Genomic DNA, 16,910 nt, shown 5'->3' on the forward strand with positions numbered 1-16,910 from the left:
ACAAATGGGCTCGGCTCCGAGTAGCCCTCATTCGGTCAGTGGCAAGGCATTGATTGAAGTACCGAGTTTTTATCAGATGAAGACCCCTCTCTCTGTTGACCTGAGCAGCATCCTGATCAAGGCACAACTTTATCAGGTTTGTCGCCCGTCAAAGTGTCTGCACTGGGCCTCAGGCCGTCTTTACTCTCCTCCGGGGCCATACCGACCACTTCACCGCTCTTGAGCGCATCGACATCAATCTGCGGTCCGGTGTAGTTCTGCCGCCCATCAACAAACCACTGAATCACCGAGACAATAAGGACAATCGCGAATGCCGCCACACAGTAGTTCATGTTGTTACCGGTTACGGGCAAGACCGGGGGAAACATGAACAGGACTGTGGTCAGAACCACGTAGGCGATTCCGACCTGTGTTTGGTCAGCATAATGCGAGGGGGGACAGGCTGCAGTGGGATAGTCTCACCAAGTTACACGTCCAACCCAGCCAGTTGGGGAGGATGAAGGGACGCGACTCTGGTAGCATTTTCCTGCCCCGTAGACAATTTATAGCGGGCGGAATAGCATATGTGATTCCGAGGGCCACTACAGAGGCCGAAACGATGGCGTTGCTATCGACCACGTCGTTAATTAGCTGTGACCAATTGCACCAGTCAGGGTTGAGAAGTGGCTTACAATGCACTGCTAGAGCCCAGGAAAATGCAACCGAAGATGACCACCAGAATGAGAGTCAACCAAAGAGCATTCAAGGGCACATCCAGTCGCTTGTCGACCTTGGCGAAGAATCTCGAAGCCGGCAGTCCACGGTCACGGGCGAATGCATAAACCATCCGGCTGCTTGTCGTCATGATAGTGACGCCAGCAAACTGGGCACCTGATCAGCCTTTTTTCTTTTTTCTTTTTCTTGATAGAGGACTTGTGCACAAAGTAAACTCACCAGCAAGCAGACCAAAGGGAACATCAAGAGGCAGATAGAGCCCGCCTTGTTGCCTGTGGCGTCGTAAAAGATCTGCAACATAGGACCAGCGGCTGAAGAAATCACGGCGTCGAGGTCCTTTGAGACAAAAAGGAGAACGCTGAGGTATACGAATCCAGTGACGACGCCGATGAGCACGCAGGCGATCATGATGCGAGGCCCTTCGACCACGGGGTTGTTCAACTCTTCGATGCAATGGCTGACGGCATCAAACCCAGTCAAACTACGCAAAGGGAAAAAAAGAGAGGGATCAAAGTCAGCGCGTCCTCTCAGAATCGGATGATCTGCAACACCGATATGTAAGAAGTCCGAAAAAGAGATACACTTACCCCAAACCACCTTGCAACAGTCCCAAAAGCCACGCGAGTCCATCTGGCCAGCCGGTCTCGTTGATGAAGGTGCGATACACCACATCGCCTGACTGATAGTTCGGCGACGCGCAGGCTAGAACGGTAATCGAAATGACCACCCAGCCGGTGATCGACCAGACCAATGCCGCCTTGGTGACCCACGGGAGCAACCTGGTCATGAAGGCGTTCACCAGGAAGGCAAAGATGTTGTACCCGATGTAGATGAGAAACTGGTGCCAGCGGTGCGGATCATAGGACGGTGTCGTGAGGGAGATGACGCCCAGGATGAGTTGGCTCCCCAGCAGACCTGCCGTCGCGGTCAAAGCAACCCAGCCGGCGGTGTTGATCCAGCCGGTGATCCAGGACAGAATCGGCACCCAGCTCTTCCAGCTGATGACGGCCACCCAGTGATACTGGCCACCCGCAGTCGGATACCTGTGGTGCTGTGTCAGCTTTCATTACTTAGAAGGGTCCCAGCCAGTATCGCATGACAGAATGTGATCCGTCCGGCGGTGGCAGGCCCTGGCGTACATACGCAGAAAGAAACTCGGCGAGCGATGCCGCCAGACACAAATTGCAGATGCCCGCGACCACCAGGCCCCATATAACTGCATCGGGACCTCCACTGGGCAGGGCCAATGACATACTCGCTCCCAGGGCAGTCCAGGAGTTGAGAATCGCAAAGGCCAGACCCAGCATGGAGAACAGGGAGAAGTTTCGCTTCAGCTCCTGCTTCACCCCCAGTCCTGCTAGCATGGCCGCATCTTCTTGAATCGACGTCCGCCTTCGGGGTGTCCTTGAGGACCGGCGGCGTTGCTGCTGCTGCTGTCCCTGTTGATGCATTATGGCACGGGAGCCCTCCGTCGTCATTGAACCGTCCTGTCGAAATTAGATAGACATGTACAACAATGCTCCGTAGATATGCGTCCCAGCTGAAGAGAAGGAATTGGCACTGCGAATCAAGCTAAGTAATGGGAAATCCTGCCACGAGGAAACCGACTGCTAGGGAAAATGAACACGCGCCAGGTTTCAGCTTCAACAGCAGTCGCAGATGCAGAGAGGGGTTTTTTTTACGTCAGTGCTGGCGGAGGAGAAGGGCGATCCCTTTATTATGCGTCGTCAGGATCATGCCGGATGAGTGGACACTGTTAGGTAACAGGATGAGGCAAAGAACCACCATCATCTCTCCCAAGAGAGCAAGTCGATCCTTGTCCCAGGGCGCTCGAGACTCGGAGATCAGATCAACGACGGCCCACCAACTCCGTCGCGATGCTACTCGTGCGAAGGAGGCGAGGACAAGGCTCAATGAGCTACGATGGATGGATACACGGCAGGGCGTCGAATGGCTTTTTGGCCACAAGCAGAAAAGCTTGAACACGAAGCCAAGGCCAGTAGCCTCTGCCTTGGCCAAGGTTGGTTCCTTCGCCTGTTTAACTAACTACAATACCTACTGTACTGACTAGTCACTTATTAGTCTACTGGGTACGGATACCTTGTGAACACTCAGGCTTACGGGGACAAGACGGTACGGCGTAAGCCGCAGAACGTGCGCCATTCACTGTCTTCGGTGTCAAGCCACCGATGCCACACCATCGCCCATCATCCTCGTGTCTCCTGCTTACGGACAGATGATATGACGGTACGCAGCATGTACACTTTCCTTTCCAGTGTCGCCACATAATCGCCTTTGTCGAGAGCATAGTAAAATTGCCTTGGTGAGATGTTGAAACAAGCCAGGCTCCGAATACTCGATGCACCTCGATGGTAGATGTCTCTTCTGCTCTGCCCTGGTCCGTCTCGGGCTACATTCAGCCCGCATGAGTCTCGGCATCCGAAGACAAACAAAGAACAAAATGCACGCATCCATACATCATGGATGACTTGAACAGCCGGCACCAGCAAACAAAGAAGAAGCGTGTCACTGCCTTGCCGGACAAAGGCAACACCAGAAGCGCAGGTGGAGTCTGCACAAAGCGAATGTTGCTACGATACGTCTTCGTCTTCTTTGTCTGGGTATCTTGCGTCTGCTATTTTTGTATCCCGTCTTGATATTTCATCAGGAATGGCCACCAGGCTTCTGATGCAAGCCGGATTCAACGTCTCACAATTTCGACCAAGAGTAGAAACCCGTTCGTCGTCACTGACTGACACACAAGAGCAAAGCCCATACATCCAATCGTCGCCCATGTGCGAGTCCCATACCATTTATCATCTTTGCGGCCATGTCAAAATCAAGACCATGGTCCAGTGTGCCGAAATGGTCGAGAAGCTGGTTGCAGCGAAATCACAGGTAACGTGCTTCGCCCATCAAGTCTGCGACGATGTTGCCGATACCTCTCACGCCTTTCCGGATCTTTGCGCGAAATGTCAGCAGAATGGAGTCGTTGGCGACGTCATGGAGCAACAGCCAGGCATGAAACTGGAAATACTGCGATCCTGGAGACCGCAGCAGCAGCGTGTGTCGGAAGGCACGGTAGAGACGGGAACAGAGGCGCAGACACCAGAGGGCATGGAGGTAAAGACAATTCGGGGACAGGAGCTTCACGACGCCACAGCAGTGTCATCGACACCACAGACCAGCAGCGAAGCATCAACAGATACTATCCAGACCCCGACGACCATGGCATCGAGTGCATCTTCGCCAGAAAACATCCCAGAGCTTGGCTCCCTCAAGACTCGGATCGCTGCATTGATGGACAGGACGGAACAACTGTTGTTGAAAGTTCGTGCTCACAAAGCATCGCAGGCAGATTCTAAGCAAAGTTCCCGGGGAGCGAGTGATCAATAGTACATAAGAGACCCAACAATAATAAAAGAATAACACCGAAGGAACCTCTGTCAGCATATGTATTTTATGGGAGACGGATTTACAACATTCAGGAATGAGGTGCCATGGAGAGGTATGCTAGTTAGTTAACTTAGTATGGCACTCCGTATAGATAAGCCTGATCGGCAGAGGGCGCTACCCAAGGGCTTCTTAACTAGGATGCATGACGCTTCCAATGAAAGGGCCGTGCCTAACTTAGTTAGAAATCCTTATCACGCCCGCAGCCACGCTGCCCACCGGCCTATAACCTGCAGCCTCCAGGGCCTTAGCGAGCCCGAACAGCAGTCAACATCGAGGCCTAAATGGCGCCGATCAAGCCTAATGCGCCCTGAAACTGGGCACTTGCGTGGAGATTGATGGCGTCATAGAATCAACATCGACAGCAACGTATACACTTGCAAGTTGCACCCCCCGTACTGTGTGCACTGGGCGAAGCTTGTACTTTTGGAAATTCCATTCAGCCCTTGATCGCTGCTTGTCTCTTGCCTAGTCAGTCCCTTCTCCAACCAAGATAGGACCTTGACATGCTCAGCCTTCATCTGGGTCATTGATTCAGCGTCGCCATGGTAGGGAAGCGGACGTTTCAGCGAGACGGCGGCAGGAATGACAGCCAAGGGCGAGACTATGACATTGAGTCTGGCCCCGTCACCCGGCGCTTTGGAGGGTTCAAAGACGCCGTGGACTATGTCATCGACCGCAGGACCACGGCGTCGCTGAAAAAGCAACTCAAAGAGGGCGTGGAAAGGGACAATGAATTCGAGAAGTTGAGAAAAAGTGACGAAGAGGTAAGTCAGGGTTCTTACACAACAAAACCTAACATCAGAAAACCACGGTGTCTGACGTACAGTGTGCCTACCGTAGCTCAAGAGGATCAAGAACAAGCAGGTCCGCAAGTTCTACGAACATCAAAATGCCTGTCTCAACGACTGGGCCGAAGTCGACACGATTGTCATGGCCATGGCGGACGATGTGATGGAGAGCATGAACACCGACGCAGATCACGACGGGGTAAGAGAACGAGAAGGCAGACTCCAGACCGTCAATGAACACATCGAGGACATGTTGCCGGACCATGTGCAACGGCAGCGAGCCAAAGCGGCCCGAAACGCACGGTGGGCCATCAACATCAACGTCGTTGCAAACATCATCCTGGTTATCGCAAAGGGCGTTGCGGCGCTGAAGTCGTCGTCGCTCTCGCTGATCGCCTCACTGCTCGACTCGGCCCTCGATCTTCTCTGCACCGTGATCGTGTGGACGACCAACCGCCTGGTGTCGTGGAGATTGGCGGCGCTCGCAAAGAGATTCCCCGTGGGACGCCGGCGGCTCGAACCCATTGGCATCCTCGTCTTCTCCATCATCATGGTCATTTCGTTTCTCCAGATCCTGCAAGAGTCCGTTCAGAGGTTGCTGCCTGGCGGGGATCATGCGATCGCGACGCTGCCTTCGATGGCTATCGCCGCCATGGCTGCCACGGTAGGGGTCAAGGGGCTTATCGGGCTCGGCTGCATTCGCATCAAGACCACCCAGGTGCAGGCCCTCGCACAGGATTGCAAGACGGACGTCTATTTCAACACGCTTTCGCTCCTCTTCCCGCTGATCGGGAAGCAGGCGGGCGTGTGGTGGTTGGATCCCCTGGGCGCAGCTCTGCTGTCGGTCTACATCATATACGACTGGGCCGACACGTGCGTCGAGAACATGACCCGGCTGTGCGGGTTGGCTGTCGACGAGCATCTGCAGAACAAGCTCGTCTTCCTCGCGTATCGTTTCAGCAACTTGGTGTCCGGAGTCAAGTCGGTCACTGCATACTACACGGGCGACGGCGTCTGGGTCGAGTATGACATCTTGCTGGAAGAAGGAACCCCTTTGCGCCGAACACATGATATCGCGGAGACGCTCCAATACTGCTGTGAGGCGTTGGGTGAAGTCGACCGAGCTTTTGTGACAACGGACTGTAAGTCATGGAGCATCGAGGGGGAGCGCTACAGACTGCTAATTGCGTTGTATAAACAGATTCGGTTCAGAACCCGGGTGGTCATACGAGAGATATGATGTGAAATTCTCAGCTCAGCATGAAATTGGCGTAACCACCCCTCGTATGAAGTTCCCAATGCAGTCGATGGATTCCTTTTTGGACATGAGCATGGCGAAGGCGTGTAGACAAAATTGATGGAAGAAGTATTTGCTAGATATTATATTCATCGAGTCTCTCTCTTCTCAATACGTCATACTAGGCTGAGATGATGAATACATATCATAGAAAACGACAACTTTTGCTGTCATGGTCTCCATCCAGATGCGGTGGTATACCTGTAGGTACGAGTGTGAGTACGAAGTGAATACGAATACGAATACGAATACGAAGCACCTCAGGTACCCAGGGCCCAAGATTAGGTGCCTGGGTACATAGTAAAAATGCTGGTCCCCGCGTGTCACTCGGAACTCGACGCGTGCCGACCGACGTGCGGTTCTTTCTCCTCGCAACCCATTTCGCTCCTGCATTGACTCGCTTGCCACCAAAGGCTCTCACAGACTCAATGTCGGAGCCTCCGAGCTCCATGTCCCGCTCGCGCTCGACGACCTCGTTGTATGAGTCTTCCGGCTACGGCGACGAGTCCGAGGGTTCCAGCTCCGTGGACGAATCTTTCAGCCTCGAAAACACGTCTTTTGTAGAGCCATTTGTAGAGAAGGCTCTCAGCATTTACTCCAAGGGTTCCAGCTCCATGACCTACACCCGGACCGAAAGACAGTGCATCCTCCTCCTCGCCCTAGTGGCTCTTCACGTGGTCGGAGGCCGAAACAGAAGGGCACGGAGTGCGATGGCCACTCCATCCCGCGTGGCGCCGCGAGGTGCCGTCACAAAGCCGACAACCCGCACGCAGAACAAGCTCTCCATCTCGAATCCGGCGGCGGCTGCTCGCTTACTGCAGAAGCAGCAGGAGCAGGAAAAGCAGGAGGAGGAAGAACAGCAGCAGTACGAGGAGGAACGGGCGAGACAACTGCAGGCCCAGTCACGGGAACAGAGTCAGTACGCGCGCGACAGAACAAGGAGATGGGTCGAATCACTCGCCCGCCATGGTCCAGAATCCCAGGCAACTTTGCACCACTCCAAACCGGACTCTTCTCAACCAGCAGCAGCAGCAGCAGCAGCAGCAGCAGCAACCACTTTACGGAGAAGCCCGAGAGCCAACAATAGTCGCAAGCAAGAGCAGGAACCACAGCAAGAGACCGGCGTCAAGAGAATGCAACAAGAGAGCCGTGTCAAAAAACCGCAACAAGAGACCCATGTCAAACAACCACAAGACACGGAGAAGAGATTGAAAAGATTTCGGAGCAAACCTCCCATGTCATTCCAAATCAAGCTTGAACGAGCAAAGTCTCAACGGATGATCGTCCTGGGTCGCAAACGCATCGTCAAGGACGATGCTCCCTGCGAACTACTGGAAATTGTCGGATCAACGGGCAACGTGTATGAAGTCGTCATCGGTCGCATGCCGAGCTGCAACTGCCCCGACGCACTCAAGGGCAACGAATGCAAGCACAAGGTCTACGCCATGCACACGGTTCTTAAAGCACCCGAACATCTTCAGTACCAAATGGCCCTTCTGATCAGCGAACTTGAAGAGATCTTCGCCAGTGCACCCCCGATCCCATCAGAGGTCGCGGCGAGTGACCTGGAAAAGGACTCGCAACAGCCTGGTAACAATCGCAAGTCTACCGACGGCGAATGTCCAATCTGCTACATGGATCTCGACCCGAAGAACAACAAACTTGTGTGGTGCAAGGCACAGTGTGGCCACAACTTGCACCAGTCCTGTTTCGACCAGTGGGTAGCTAGTATGGCGGGCAGAGAGGTACGCTGCGTATACTGCCGCGCGACGTGGGAGGTTGACGTCGGGGACGCCGAAGCCATCAAGAAAGCTGGACGCCACGGCGAAGATGGGTACATCAATGTTGCAGAGCAGGTTGGCATGTCGGGCCACAGAGATTATTCAAGCTACCACCGCCCATGGGTACGGAGACAATTTGGTGGATGGTGATGATGTTGATTATGACGACGATGATGTTGATATTCTTGAGGAGGTTTTTTCCCCAAAGGAGGAAACTTCTCACAAATTGCTCTTTTCCACCTTGCGCCATGAAGCCAGCCCGTTGTGAATTGTGATATTGTGTGTGGTATTTGCGTCGCATGGTGGAAACGAATCCACAAGTGTCTATGGTCTGGGTGGGTTTATGATTTTTTGCTGCCCTTGTCCAGGTTTAGTTGTTGATCATACCTTGGGTGCACGACACGGGGGTAAATCAGCGTACGTTGGGTACGTACATGTACATAATATGAAGTACATGAGCCCATCATACAAACATATTACATGGAGTCAGTAAATCAAAGGCACCTACACACCCAACCTGACCTACGGAGTACCCAATCTGTTCCAGACGATTTTTTTTGTTTTGTTTTGAGAAAAAAAAAAAAACCATTTCATTCAGTCATTCGGAATATTCGTCAAACTAATTCGATCAACACGATTTCGACTGTGTTCCTCCTCTGTTCTTTGTTCTCTCTCCTCCCCTCCCTGTCCCTCTCTCTTTTGCTCTCTCTCTCTCTCTCTCTCTCTCTCTCTCTCTCTCTCTCTCTCTCTCTCTCTCTCTCTCTCTCTCTCTCTCGTTCGTGGTTATCCCTCAAGTATTGCGGTTGTGTGGAGTTGGTCTGCCAGTTGGTGAGTTGGTCGTCCCTCACTATGGCTCTGATAGATCAATGAATGATGGCACGAGGCTCTCTCAACATCACGCCCCAGGTTCTCAAGTTCAAGTTCAAGTTCAAGTTCACCACGCTCACGCTCACGCTCAAGGTCAGAGTTCAACTTCGAGCTCAGTCCCAAGCCCAAGCCCAAGCCCGAGACCAAGATCGAGCTTGCATTGCAATCAAAATCACAAACTACAAATACATACGACACACATGCTTCGTGATCGCGCCCATACAAAGCTGGGATATATATATATATATAGAGAGAGAGAGAGAGAGAGAGAGAGAGAGACACTTGTACAGGTCAAAAGTAAAAAAGAAAGACCACCACCACCAGCACCAGCACCAGCGAAACGACCCCATGTTCCGAACTACCTTCAGTGGACAGCAGAACATGTCCTCTTTCATCGTGATGATTTCAAATCGCCACGGCGTTGTGGAAATAAATACCTCAAGGCTCTGGTTCGACTTGGAGATTGCCATTCCTTCCCACCGGCCAAAAATAACAGATCACAGCAGAAACACCAATATTCATTCCCTCGCTTGATCGCAATCAGAATCTCAAACAAACAAACAGACAAACAATCATCAAATTACCATCCAGGGGGTATCATAGGTCTCGTATAGAAAGCGTCAAACGCCGACGCCAACTGTGCTCAAAACATATCAATCACAACCACAAGCCCACCACCAACAAAGAAAAACGAGAGACAAAAACGAGTCCCCAGTTAACTCTGAATCGGCACGGGTTTCTCTTTCTGCAAAAGATGTGTCCAATTGAACAAATCAAATTTATCCTTGTCCTTGGCCGATTGCGGCATGTCAGGGTTGGGACTTTTGTTGGGTTCTCTCGGCTCCAAAATCAAAGATCTTCGGTAATGCATCTGGAAGCTTTTATCACCGGCCGAACGAACTCTAACCAATTGATCTTGCATCCATGTCTGTAACTCCGAGATCTCAGCAAGTCTGTAGGGGACTTGGAACCGTTGGAGATCGGAGATGATCTTGGCCGTATTCATATGTTTATCTAGGTTGATGACGGTTATTTTGCCCTGATCCGTCGTCAACGACCGCGTGCCTGGATATGCCGTATCAACCATGGTGAGATCGGTTAAGTAGACGCCGATGAAGGGCAGGCACGGCGGGAGATGGGACTGGACGCGTTGACGTAGGGTGGAATAGTTCTTGGACACGTCTATCACCTTGCAAAGCTCGTCGAACACGGACTTTGTCTTTTGCGGAACCCCTTCCCAAGTTTTCCGCAGTCGCTTGATGTTGGTTGAGTCCAGTGCACAGACTATGGCCATCAGTGTATCATAGTTGCGCAATTCCAAACATTTGTTGGCAATCTTGACCCACTGCTTCACGATTGCTGCCCTCCTTTTGGGCTCCTCAAGCTGCAGGATCGAATCGAACACCAAGAGTGAGATGTCGGTGGAGAGTGTCGACATGGCCCTGACATTGACGGCGAGGGAGCTGCTGCGCTTCGTCCATTCGGTCCCAAGAAGTTCTTCTGGCAAGATGGAACAGAAGATCTTGGACGTTTTTAGCGTGATCTGACGGGCCAGCTCGAGAGGGTCAAAGTCAAGAATGCTAACAGTCGCACCACCCATTCTCCACGTCTTCAAAGCACTCAGTTGGCTCTTCGACATAACAGGATTTGGGAATGGTGTACTCGGATCGATGTAGGTCGCGGAAGAAGTGGTCGTTTTCCCCATGGCCGAAACGACCCTGGGAACGAGGGGCTTATTTGAAGATGAGACTTGGTCAGCTAGTTCTAAAATTCTATTCCCGGCCATGGGAAGGACAGGAACCATGGACTCTCGGGCGAACCCAACAATGACGGGAAGAGCAGTATCATCGCAGTCATGCCTCCAGTGAGACTCCATCCATCCCTTGAGTACGTTGTACACTCGGAGCCTGACTGGGCTAGTGATCCTTGGATTTTCCGCGACATAATCAAACCGGACTGCAAGGGCAGACGCAAACTCTTCTGGTCGAGCAAAAAGACGAAACGTAAGATAAATGGTGCTGACAAAAGACGCGTCCGGGGTCGAATCATGTGCCGTCAAGCGTTCGACCAAGGCATTCAGGGTTCCACCGACCACGACTCCCTCCGGATTAAAGATGAGCTCCTGGGCAAAGGTGTTTGCCATGATTTCTGCCTCCGCGTCGTCGTCGTCTCCGAGTGAAGAATGATCATCGGGCGGGAATTGCGCCGATAAAGGGCCTGTGACCGAGCCACCGCCGTACATCGAGGTCACTCGCGTGGAGGCGGTTGACAGATTGCTTGGGTCCGACCGCCTGTGAGTGGTATCTAGACTGCTGTCGCTACCCTTGCTTCCAACCATGGGCAGGACCGCCGACGTACGCTTTCTCTTGTCGACGGGAGGCTGATTGATACCAGGGGCACGTATTCGAGAATCCGGATGTAAAGATGGTGCTTGTGGTGGGACAGGGGAGGATCGAATGATATCCACAATGACATCGTCTCTGGGAGGAGGAGAAACAGTCGCAAAACTAGTCAACGGGCCCTCGGCCGTGTTTCGAGATAGAGGAGGAGTAATCATGCGTCTGGGAACCGAGACCGGTACATTTTCCGTCAGCCGGCGGGAAGAGTCCTCAATAGCCGCGCTCTGCGTCGGTGACCTCAAATTTACACTGGAACGAACCCCTTGGCTGGTAGATTCGAGTGTACTGGAGCTGTCAGAGCCCCTGCCGACCAGCTGCGCAATATTCTCGATTTCGAAGTCACCAATCTCTTCCAGCGTCGCTTTGGTGCGAGCCACGCACCGCCCTGCAGCACTTACACACGCGGTCGCAGCTCGAACAAGATTCTGTGCCTCTTCTGGAAGATAGACTAGCTCATCGTCCATGGAATGAATGGGTTTGAAGACCTGTCTGGCGGCATGTACTAATTCGGTAATGGCATAGTACATGGCATCTTTGGCCTGGACCAAGGGGCGAGAGGTGCTGTAATCTCGATCGATGACCGTCTCAACAATGGCGAAGAGCTGACGACAAGAGCGGACAGCGTTTTGGGTGGTCATTAGAAGCTCGGAAGAAGACCTCGATTGCATGTGGGAGCCCAAGAACGAGGCCAGCACGGTGAGAAAATCATCATAGGACTGGTGCAAGTACTGCGAGATGAGGTTGGAGTTCTTCTGGCTGGTAGCGCGCGTATAAGACATTCGGTGCGTCGTCGACGAGCGCCGACGAACTGGAGTGTTGTGTGCCACAGGACCAGCACTGCTTCGCCTTGACGGCGCGCTAGACATGGAGGCGGTGGGGTTCGAGTCCCGGAGCAGGATGGTTGAGTGAGGTCTTCGGGACCTTGGGGACGTTGGCGGTCCGGAGGGCTCAACGCGTGAGACCTCTGACCTAGTTGGGGCCGACACGATGGCAACAATCTGTTCACTCCACACGTCGAAAAAGGAGACTGCTCGAGTGACGATGCGGAAGGCCTTTAGCAACATGTCATCGAGTCTGATGTCCAAGTCCTTGTGCGAGGACGAGACGGTGACGACCTGTTGAAGTTGTTTGGCGGTCCGCACGAGCAAAGCTAGGTCTGAGAGCAGGCTCTTGCGAGATCGTCGGATACCATCATGCTGCCGAACAAGAGTGGCATCCCGCGTCAGGCACTCGGATCGTTCCAAAAGTGCGCGGACCCCGGCGACCAAGCCTCGCATGTAGTCCTGATTGCGGAACAGGTTCAGGTTAGAATCACTCCCACACCTGACAATGTCCCAGAATTCCGTCAGGGCTTTCAGGAGAGGTCGCATGGCGGCATGATCGTATGATTCGCAGTAGTTGGTGGGCAGCCAACCACGGGCACCCGTCTCCAGCAGCGTCCCATCCGCCCAGCCGTTGACATGCACCGAATGGACCAAAATGAGATCTCCGGCGTTGAGAGGCAGGGTGACGGTGGTCGACGAGTGCGGCGAGGGCTGGAAGGTATAGAGAGCGCGGAGATAGTTGTGGAACCTTGCATGGCTGGAGGCCGAGTCGTCGATGGTGTCCGAGGCCAAGGTCGCTGTCGGACTGGGTTCGTTATATAACGCGCCGGGCAGGTTGTCGCTGCTGTTTCTGTGTATGCGCAGCGGCGCCACGAACATGCTGGAGGGTTGATTCGGGCGCATCTTGCCGGGGAGGTTCGTCACACATGTCGCTCAGCACCGGGCGGTTGATGCCTTGGACCCGGCCATTGTTTTTGGTCTATTCCGTGGCTGTCACGTCGGAGGAGGTACTCGGAGGTAGTCTTGACCTGAGCGTGTTGGGGTGCGTGAAGCCAGGCGGGTGCGAACGGCTCTCAATCGGCAGGCTGGTGGTACAGTCGAGTCGCAGTGTGCAGGAAGCCGGCCGAGGGTTGTCTTGAGGAGAGAACTGTAGCGTCTCGTGCAACAACAGATGTCAAACACCCTTTCAAGGGGTCGGGGAGTTTAATTTGTGAAGCGAGGGGCGGCTGTCGAGTAACGCAAGGATCAGAAGGGCGTTGCAGCTCGCGTCAAAACATGCGGCTGTCAGTCAGAGTTTGCGGATTGAAGTGTGTTTCTTGTAGGGGGTAGTAGAGGACGGCACTTGAGGTTGTTTGTGCGAGCATGAACAGCTGGCGAAGCTGAAGAATATGGAGAATGCGAGGTCGCAGGAGGATGAGGACGAGGAGGAGGAGTAAAAGACTCACGGGCGCGACGGGACGAATAAAGCCACAGCAGCGCAGTTAAAGTTACGGAGTTCGGACGCTGGTGGTGTTAGTGATGCGGTTGATGGTGACGCTGAAATACAATACTCCGAATACTCGAAGCTGAATAATCCAACTCTACCAAGGCTACTACGAGTAGGCACTGTAGGTACCCAAGCAGTAGGCGGCTTAGGTATCTACGTTAGGTGGGTACGGAGTACACTTCCTAGGTAAGCTTTAAGCTCCCAAGAGCCTAAACAGCCTAGAGGCATGACTACGATACCTGTACTTCAGGTATCTACAGTACCTTATAGCTGGGTACCTCCCAAGGAACCTGAACCACTAGTTAACTTAGACAGGTTTCACAGGCGACACCGGGGACCAGATCCCTGGATTTAACCCCGTCCATTAACAATTGACAATTATTACGCCAGGTTATTTACCTACTAGTTAAGGGTGCTCAAATGGATGACCGCAGCTGATGCATTGTTTCTTGTGGATAACATACAAAGAATTGTTCTCCGCTACCGACCTAACCTACCCTCCAGCAGGCTTTCTAGTAACTAACTTGGACCTGAGGGCACCTCTAGGCGGTTGGTTCCTTACACATGCCGCTGGGCGAAGTGTTTACCTAATTTTTGGTTTTAGGCATAGCAGTACCTAGCTCCCTAACGTACAGTAGTTTAAGCTTTAACCCCAGATCCCAATTCCCCCGGGCACTAAAATAGAGGCCGGAACCCAACACACGGTACCTGAAGCATGGAGACTGAAAACTGTGCCAGGAAAATCCCCCAAAAGGCTTTGCCCCAGATTGTAGGATCTGCGAGTCTAAGCTAAGGTATCGAGAGTATGCATCTTGTAAACACGACGTCGGTATGTTGTCACCAAACACGCTGCAGTGGCTTCTTCATCTGCAGCTTTATTCTTCTCTTCCCTGGGATGGGGCTTTACACAACCCAAAAGAACCAAAAGTGCCAAAAACCAAACAGGCCAGTGGTATTTACTGATACCTGACTATCACAAATCGAAACAACTTTTGGAAGGACTCCAACCATTGATTGTCCCATTCGCTGCAATCTCTTGTTCATCGAACTTATACTACCTTACTCAGGCACATGTACCGTCGGACCATTGTGGATAGCGCCGGCCTTCACCTCCCCAAACTCATCGACACTCTCCGTGACTACAGCATAGGCCCCAATGGTACATGCATATCCCAGCGTGACACCGGGATGGATCACGGCTCCACGTCCAATGGTCACACTCGGTCCAATACGAACAGGATGGGCAATCGACTCGGACTTGCAGCCCACGCGGTCGACCAAGTCCGTCAACACCGTCGTCGTGAAAATGACGACGTCGCACCCAATGTGCGTTCTGGGCCCGATGTCCACCTCGGCTGAGTCATCAATCTTGCAGTTCTCCCCGATGAAGACGTCCTGGTCGATCTTGAGATTATACCCATAGCTGCACTTAAACGGGGCCTCGACGACGACATCGGCTTTGAGCTGCCCGCTGATGGGGATCGGCGAAGGGATGCCATAGCTTGTGTCTTTGTTCGGATCTATCACCATCATCAACAGCTCTCGGAGCACTTCTGCATTTAGCCCTGCATCGATGTCGCATGCAGTGTTGTATCGCGCCAACGCGCGTTTGCATCGAGCTCGCTCGTTTTTGAGCGTCTGATCGTAGTGCTTGAACGGCGACGACCGCGTCATCTTGGACCGCTCAACGTCCTCCTTGCCAAAGGTCCTGGGGGGTATTCGCTGAGAGTCGGACGGCATTCGTTGAGAGTCGGACGGCGTCCGTGTGTGCGTCGTCGTCTCGCTTGGACGTTGAGGACGCGACGTGCGCACGTCTGTCCGTGGACCACGGTGCGGATCAAAATGCCGGAATTGACGATCTTGTAGCTGGGAAGCATTGAGCTGTGGCGTAAGTGGTGGTGGTGGTGGTGGTGGTGGGATCGTCCCCGATGGAGCCAGCGTGACGCTTTCGGGTCGCCCTTGTTGATACTGCAAAGGGGACACAGACGAAGGGCCAGGGTACATGCCCTGACTGGCTGGCAGCGGCGCCTCTCGTGGCGCTTGTGTATATACTGGGGGAGGATACTCCGGCTGACTGAGTTCGGGAAGTCGTGGGAGCGGTTCACCATGACGAGAGGGTGGGTGTGGTGACGGAACCCATGGTGGCGGCCCACCATAGTACGGTTGGCTTCCAGCTTCGGCATGCACATGGGTGACTCCTTGCCCATGAGGCGGCTGAGCAACAGTCACAATATGCGGTTGAGGGACATTTACCGCATGTATAGCCAGAGGAGCAGACATGATCTGTGGTTGAAGGACATTTGTCACCTGGCTTGATTGAGCCGGGAGCATGCGTCCACCATTGTTATCGATTGGGGCGCCATCGGAATTTGGTTGATCAACTGGTGCATGGCCATTGTGAATGGGTTGCCCTGGTGCTAAACCTGATGCTGAACCAGGTGCTGAGCCTGGTACTGAGCCTGATGCTGAGCCTGATGCTGGGCCTGATGCTGGGCCTGATGCTGGGCCTGGTGCTGGGCCTGGTGCTGGGCCTGATGCTGGGCCTGATGCTGGGCCTGATACGGAGCCTGGTGCTGGGACTGGTGCTGGGCCCGATACTGGAGGCTCTCCATAACCCGACTGCTGGGACCCTTGACTTCGGGCTCTTCTGGCCCATGTTGTTAGATTTAGCAGTTCGTCCTTGTAGCCCTTGCACCGGAATCCTCCCCTTCTACAATTGCGGCCTGAGATCCAAGGTGGTTAGCACTTGATATAGGACGAAAGGAAGGTCAGACTCACAGACTGGCTTTTCCTCGTCGCACTTCTTTTTGCGTTCACGGCACGTCATACAACCTGTCTTTGTCCGATTGCTGAAATTGCGTTTTCGTTTCGGCGCAGCAGATCCAGGAGCCGTCGGTGCATCCGAGCCATCTGGATCTGTGCCATTCGTGGATGCACCATTGACATCGTGGCTCGAGTGAGAAACTTCGATGGTGTCTGTGTCCATGGCATCCACCGTTGGAGAGTCGGGCCTGAAACTGGGGGATTCAGGCTCGGCTTCATGCATCGGTGAGTCGCTTTCAGGTGATGGCAGACTAGCACTCTGCTCAGCTTCATTGGCGTGCTCATTGTGCTCGACCATGGCATGACCTGAGCTACCGAGTGCTCGTAGTGCCCGAGTAGCTGTAGTAACATGATTTGTATACCCATGCGAGATATCCACACCATTCACCGTGGCCTCGTCAGCGCCCGAGCCTCTGCTTCGATGATGACGGGCGGTGGAGCTCATTCTGTGTCCAGCGAGGGGGTCTACAGGCAA

At 53.4% G+C, this 16,910-nt stretch overlaps 6 protein-coding genes across 6 annotated transcripts; 3 read left to right on the forward strand and 3 right to left on the reverse strand.

Moving 5' to 3' along the window:
• Window positions 1–116: 116 nt before the first annotated feature.
• PV08_05085 (uncharacterized protein) lies at window positions 117–2,165 on the reverse strand (the record flags this gene model as incomplete). The annotated part of the gene is made up of 6 exons (XM_016379429.1): window positions 117–407; window positions 463–607; window positions 672–862; window positions 934–1,195; window positions 1,302–1,757; window positions 1,858–2,165. The coding sequence occupies 6 exons, from the start codon at window positions 2,163–2,165 to the stop codon at window positions 117–119; spliced, it is 1,653 nt and encodes a 550-aa protein (XP_016238106.1).
• Window positions 2,166–3,384: 1,219 nt separating this feature from the next.
• On the forward strand, window positions 3,385–4,110 carry PV08_05086 (uncharacterized protein; the record flags this gene model as incomplete). Its single annotated transcript, XM_016379430.1, has 1 exon — window positions 3,385–4,110. The coding sequence occupies one exon, from the start codon at window positions 3,385–3,387 to the stop codon at window positions 4,108–4,110; it is 726 nt and encodes a 241-aa protein (XP_016238107.1).
• Window positions 4,111–4,712: 602 nt separating this feature from the next.
• Window positions 4,713–6,198, forward strand: PV08_05087 (uncharacterized protein; the record flags this gene model as incomplete). The annotated part of the gene is made up of 2 exons (XM_016379431.1): window positions 4,713–4,934; window positions 5,011–6,198. The coding sequence occupies 2 exons, from the start codon at window positions 4,713–4,715 to the stop codon at window positions 6,196–6,198; spliced, it is 1,410 nt and encodes a 469-aa protein (XP_016238108.1).
• Window positions 6,199–6,683: 485 nt separating this feature from the next.
• PV08_05088 (uncharacterized protein) lies at window positions 6,684–8,186 on the forward strand (the record flags this gene model as incomplete). Its single annotated transcript, XM_016379432.1, has 1 exon — window positions 6,684–8,186. The coding sequence occupies one exon, from the start codon at window positions 6,684–6,686 to the stop codon at window positions 8,184–8,186; it is 1,503 nt and encodes a 500-aa protein (XP_016238109.1).
• A 1,432-nt stretch (window positions 8,187–9,618) lies between these two features.
• On the reverse strand, window positions 9,619–13,005 carry PV08_05089 (uncharacterized protein; the record flags this gene model as incomplete). Its single annotated transcript, XM_016379433.1, has 1 exon — window positions 9,619–13,005. One exon carries the CDS (start codon window positions 13,003–13,005, stop codon window positions 9,619–9,621), a length of 3,387 nt encoding a protein of 1,128 aa, XP_016238110.1.
• A 1,666-nt stretch (window positions 13,006–14,671) lies between these two features.
• On the reverse strand, window positions 14,672–16,880 carry PV08_05090 (uncharacterized protein; the record flags this gene model as incomplete). The annotated part of the gene is made up of 2 exons (XM_016379434.1): window positions 14,672–16,335; window positions 16,391–16,880. 2 exons carry the CDS (start codon window positions 16,878–16,880, stop codon window positions 14,672–14,674), a joined length of 2,154 nt encoding a protein of 717 aa, XP_016238111.1.
• Between the last annotated feature and the right edge of the window lie 30 nt (window positions 16,881–16,910).

This window comes from Exophiala spinifera (assembly GCF_000836115.1).
Source record: "Exophiala spinifera strain CBS 89968 unplaced genomic scaffold supercont1.3, whole genome shotgun sequence".
Lineage (NCBI taxonomy): Eukaryota > Fungi > Ascomycota > Eurotiomycetes > Chaetothyriales > Herpotrichiellaceae > Exophiala > Exophiala spinifera.